Source organism: Frankliniella occidentalis, unplaced genomic scaffold (genome assembly GCF_000697945.3).
Source record: "Frankliniella occidentalis isolate FOCC.00 unplaced genomic scaffold, Focc_3.1 Scaffold10, whole genome shotgun sequence".
Taxonomy (NCBI): Eukaryota; Metazoa; Arthropoda; class Insecta; order Thysanoptera; family Thripidae; genus Frankliniella; species Frankliniella occidentalis.
The window spans coordinates 1,096,646-1,101,820 of NW_026267140.1; the positions used below are offsets into that span (position 1 = coordinate 1,096,646).

The following is a 5,175-nucleotide window of genomic DNA, read 5'->3' on the forward strand; positions in this document are numbered from 1 at the left end:
AACCTGCCCGTAAATACCCCGCGCGCTGTGGGGTGGGGCACATGGTGGGGCAGGGCAGGGAATGGAGGGAATGCCAACTCTACTCCATCCCCTAATTCCACGTCCGTTGTCGTGTGCGACCCGAACAGCAAGTCATTCCGTCCGAGTGGTATAAAATTTGACTCTGAGAACTGATAAATATTTTACCTACTACAGTTTAGTCTGAATTTTCGGAGTTAATTTATGCAATTTTGCTTCGGATTAGATCGTCTGATTTTCAGATATTTTTGAAACAGTGACCCCACCATAAGTATTGAGACTATACCGCTGTGCCAACGTTCTTCTTTACGTCTGATTATGGTTCATATTTGCACCTTTTCAACCTTTCTTCTTGCTCACCAGGCCTGTTCCACCGTGCGATGGCCATGAGTGGCAACTCGTTCACGCCGTGGTCCTTCCACTCCCCCGGCGAGGCGCGCCGCCAGGCCCGCGTGCTGGCCACGCACACGGGCTGCCCGGAGTCCCCCAGCGACGCGCTGGCCGAGTGCCTGCGCTCCAAGACGGCCGAGGAGATCATCAGCGTGGACAAGCGCTTCGTGGAGTGGGACATCCACCCGCACATGCCGTTCAAGGCGACGGTGGAGAGCCGCGCCGCCGAGGACGACGACGACGCGCCGTTCATGGACATGCACCCGCGAGAGGCCTACGCCGCGGGGTACCTGCACCAGGACGTGCCCTTCATGACGGGCATCACGTCGCACGACGGCGGCGTGTCCGTGGCAGGTGGGTAGCAGTGGAGGTGGGGCGGGGGCGCCGCGGGAGAGCTCTCCGTGTCGCCTGTCGCCGCAGCTGCGTAGGGGTGAGGAATTCGTCAGTCTCGTGGCTCGCGGTGCACGGCGCGGTCTATCGTCTAGCAAAGAGATCATCCAGAGCACTGGAAAAACTAATGTTACCGAGGGAACGTTTCTTGACGCAACCAAACCAGGAAACGTTTGGTGATGCAACCTGTTTGTGATGGCCCTATCCGCCGTCTGCGAGCCAGTGCAAGCTGGACAAGCGCCTGATTGGTAGGCAACAGCTCGCTTCCAGTACATGCATGTACTGCGGGGTGGCCTACTCTGATTGTGAGTATCGCAGGCGCCGAGCCCCTGTAATTTACGGGATGAACTTGAAAAAAAGACGATGTACTTGCTGGACGATCCCAGCAAGCGCTATGGATGTGCGTGTGCCCGGTCCGGGGTCCGGGTCCCGAGTGTGCCTCTGCTGACGCCGTCAGGAACCATCTCATCATATCTCTGTTACGTTGCTCCACAGTGATCCTCGGCAACGAGACCAACCTGGAGCTATTGAACGAGCGCTTCGTGTACCTCACCAACCTCATCATCGGCTTCGGCAGCTACCCCGAGCCGCTGCGCGTCGAGACGCTCGAGCGGGTGCGCCACTTCTACTTCGGCGACGGACCCATCGGCAAGGACGCCGTGTTCAATATAATCGATGTTGGTGTCTATTATTCTACATCCCTTGCTCTAACTGACCTGGGTGTGTCATTGGCACATACGGTCCATCACTCGTGATCGAATAAGCAAACACAATCTGATTTTCACAGATGGCTACCGACGCGGTCTTCCTGTACCCGACCATGCAGGTCATCAAGCAACACAAGAAGCACACCAAGGCCCCCGTCTACTTTTACGAGTTTGCTCACCTCAGTCAGAGTCATAGGAGTTTCATCGTGACGTTTGGCGCGCCGTCTGCTGATTATGGTGAGGGGCGAGGCCCCTGATTGGCCAATTCACCCCGCGAGTCCTTTGTTTTGGGCGAATTAACCAATCAGGGACCTCGGTTAGGTTGTAAGTTGTAGGTCTCTGGATACACCCCCCGATGGCCGGGCACGGTGTGAGGCTGCTCAATATCTTTGCGCTTAACCCGCCCGCCTTTCTCTCTCTCTCTCTGTCACGCCGTTAGGAGTCTGCCACAGCGACGAACTGCAGTACCTGTTCCCCATGACGGAGGTGCTGCCTGGCGAACTCGCCACCGACGACGTGTTCGTGTCCAGGAAGTTTATCGAGTACATCGTGCGCTTCGCGAGGACGGGGTGAGTACACGACACTGACCTGCGGCAAGTCGCTCGAGCCTCTTTCGATGAGAAATTGAAATGGAAGCGATTTCGAATCGATATCAACACAATGCCAAATATCAGAAATGTGTCAATTTGAGGACAGTTCCATGATCGATACATGATAATCGACAATTTTCTGGTATCCAATATCGGTGTGTTATCGTTCCGATATCGCCGTTTCTCACGGCGGCTCGGCGCGTGCTGGTCACTACGCTGCTGAGGGTGGAAAAAGTATTTTTCTCTTTTGATTTTTTTTTTAAATTACTTTGTTTGAAAAATCATCTTTCTCATTTAAAATGTCTGAATTTCGATAACTATTCTTCCCAGGCAACCCATGCCTGACCGCTCCTGGCAGGAGGTGCGGCACCCGGAGGCCGCCGAGTACATGCACATCGGGTCTCCTGGGGACATCCAGATGAGAGCCAACATGGCGCCGAAGCGCATGCAGCTGTGGTCCGAGGTTCCCATCCAGATTGGCCGTATGCCGCCGGCGCACGACGAGCTGTAGGGGCGTAACGCCACCGGCAGCTTACAACGGCAGACCTAAGACTATTGTGTACACACAGGGTTGCCGGTAATATTTCCAAGTTCCGCATGCAGGCGCCTGGACGCGTTGCCTACTCGCACGGGGTACATTACCATCACAAAATATTACCAGCGGGTATGTAGGCCACCCTGCAGTATCAAACGCTTGATGGGATGCTACGAACTACCTGACTAAAACTACTTGGCTGTGTTGTTAAATATAAGAATTCGTAAAGCCCAATTTTTTTAAATGTAGTCCAAAACTGCTTCATGACCGGTGCTACCAGTGCTTCACGTGCGCACACCGTGCCTCGTGCCACCAAGTAGTATTTATCGACCAAATACATAAACTGTAATAGAATTGAGGAACATGATCGATGTGTAAGCGGCTCTGTACTGGAATACTGCAATAAAGAAAAATTATCGTACAAACTCTAAAAAAATGGTTTTTAATCGGGCGGTCAGAACTTCACGAGGCTGTAAGATGACAGCTACACAGTTGTTTTAATATTCGGGGAGGTGTCGAATGGGCTGCCTACGCAACGGGCGCTCGGCGCTAGCAGCAAGCGCCGCGCTTCGATGTGCGCGAGCAGGCGATACTCTGCCTCTTGAAGAGAAAAGGAGGCGAGAGAGGGGGGAGGGGCGCTGGTACGCACCGCAGTCGACTGGACCGTCCCCGAAACACACACGTTTTAGGACAGTGATTTCTTTGACCGGGCACGTCGACTGGTAGTCCTTCGACCGCATCTCTCATCGGCGGGCGCTTTTGGTCGGAGGTCTTTCGTGGGCGATATGTGCGATGTCCTCCGGTCGGTGCCCAGCGGGCGGCGGGCACCCATCCCTGAGCGCGGCTCCTCCCGAGGCCCGGCCCGGTCCCGGCCCGGCGGGTAATGCGTGTCTTCAGGGCCGCGGGGGTCGGGGCGGGTCAAGCGGGGACGCGTCCGCCAACAGATTCGTATCATTATTTGAATGCGAGTCGGTGCGGCGGGGAAGGACAGGACCAGTGCGGTACCCGCGTCATGACTGGACAAAGACCAATCGGACGCGCACGAGAAAGAGAATGAGCCGGTGGCGAAACAGCCAGGTGTGGTGGGGCACACTAAACCCTTATGCATTGTGTGCATAAACATGCAGAATTCTTTAAAGCCATAAGTATGCTCAAATTTTATGCGTAATTATGTACCAAGTGTCCATAATTATGCACAAACTGTACATTAACATTGTGCATAATATATCATGACTGTATGAAATTCTGCATGCCCAACACAATGCACAAGGATCTAGAGTGGGGCATCAGCGACAGAGAATCACGTCCAGAATGATGGTGCCGTCTAAATCGGACTGTTTTCACATTGCAAGCTAGGTCCGATACTCCTTCACTCCTCGTTGATAGGTTTTCCACTTCACTCCACTTGCAACCGCCTAGCTGGTCCTGTCGGCAGCGTTTGATCGGGACATCGGAGAGAGGACATCGGCTCGACTCGTAAAGCACTAAGGGCCCTCGATTAGATCATTAGCCTGCTGACATAGCGTTTTAATATCAGAAGACTGGGATATAACAGGTGACGCGCATGCAATTTAGTCGAGGACAACTTTCGATTAATAATGTTTGTAATACCTTACTTAGCTTCAGGGTTTTCTCGTCACCGTGGCGAGAAAACCCATGACGACACCACTGTACTAAAAATTAGCCATGGTATTTTCGTCATCGTGACAAAGAATTTTTACAGTGCACATAGAGAGACGTGGCAGAGCGCGAGAGGATTTACTCAGCCTGGGGCCCACCCGCACCGGTTGCTTAACACCAGGCGTCCCCCCACGTCAGATCTGACACATTGTGGACTCTAACGAGAGGCCGGCCGTCAGGGAAATGAAATAATTATCTCTCTTATAACAGAACCGGTAGAAGAGTAAAATGCATCAAACGCTCGCTCCACAAACGGATTCACGTTTCCCAATTGGGGCTTGTTTTAAGCGTGGACTTTTTTCCTCCTTGGAAGAGACCCCGTGACCCCCATGACATCGCTCTCTGTGCTCCGCCCGATGCACCTTTTCGGGAGAGGCCGTTGCTGCCGCGCCAAGCCACGCCAAGAGCGGCAGGCGGCAGACCACCTCCGGCGGGATGATTACAGTGTTTCGCTGGGCGCAGCCGGGCCGCGGCGCACGGACAGCCTCCCCGCTGCCCACTCCCTGATGCCGCAGTGTCGCGCGGGACGACCTTTTTCGGGTCGCGGGTCCAAACACGACCCACCGGCGGCTGCTGCTCTACAAAAATTTATATAAAATCACTGTTAATTGTGTCAACGAACGTATGTCCAAAAAAATCAAGTCGATTGAATTTCGGTCTATTGTCAGAATATCTAGTTTTCGTGTCAAAATACCTTCAAATAAAAAAGTTGATTTTTTTGGACATACGTTCATTGACACGATTACCAGGAAAATACAAAGTCGTCAATCGTAATTCGTTTTTTTTTAGCGGCGCAGTTATCGTCGCAGCTTGTACTCTCGGAGAGTTCGCCAGTTGAGAGAGAGAGAGGGAGAGAGAGAGAGAG

General features: G+C 53.2%; 1 protein-coding gene across 1 annotated transcript; it reads left to right on the forward strand.

Moving 5' to 3' along the window:
- Positions 1 to 381: 381 nt before the first annotated feature.
- On the forward strand, positions 382 to 3,066 carry LOC113215781 (venom carboxylesterase-6-like; the record flags this gene model as incomplete). The annotated part of the gene is given in 5 exon segments (XM_052277498.1): positions 382 to 762; positions 1,294 to 1,475; positions 1,586 to 1,742; positions 1,945 to 2,074; positions 2,426 to 3,066. Coding segments are annotated over 5 exon segments (1,031 nt in total), but the record flags the coding sequence as incomplete, so codon positions are not given.
- Positions 3,067 to 5,175: the final 2,109 nt, after the last annotated feature.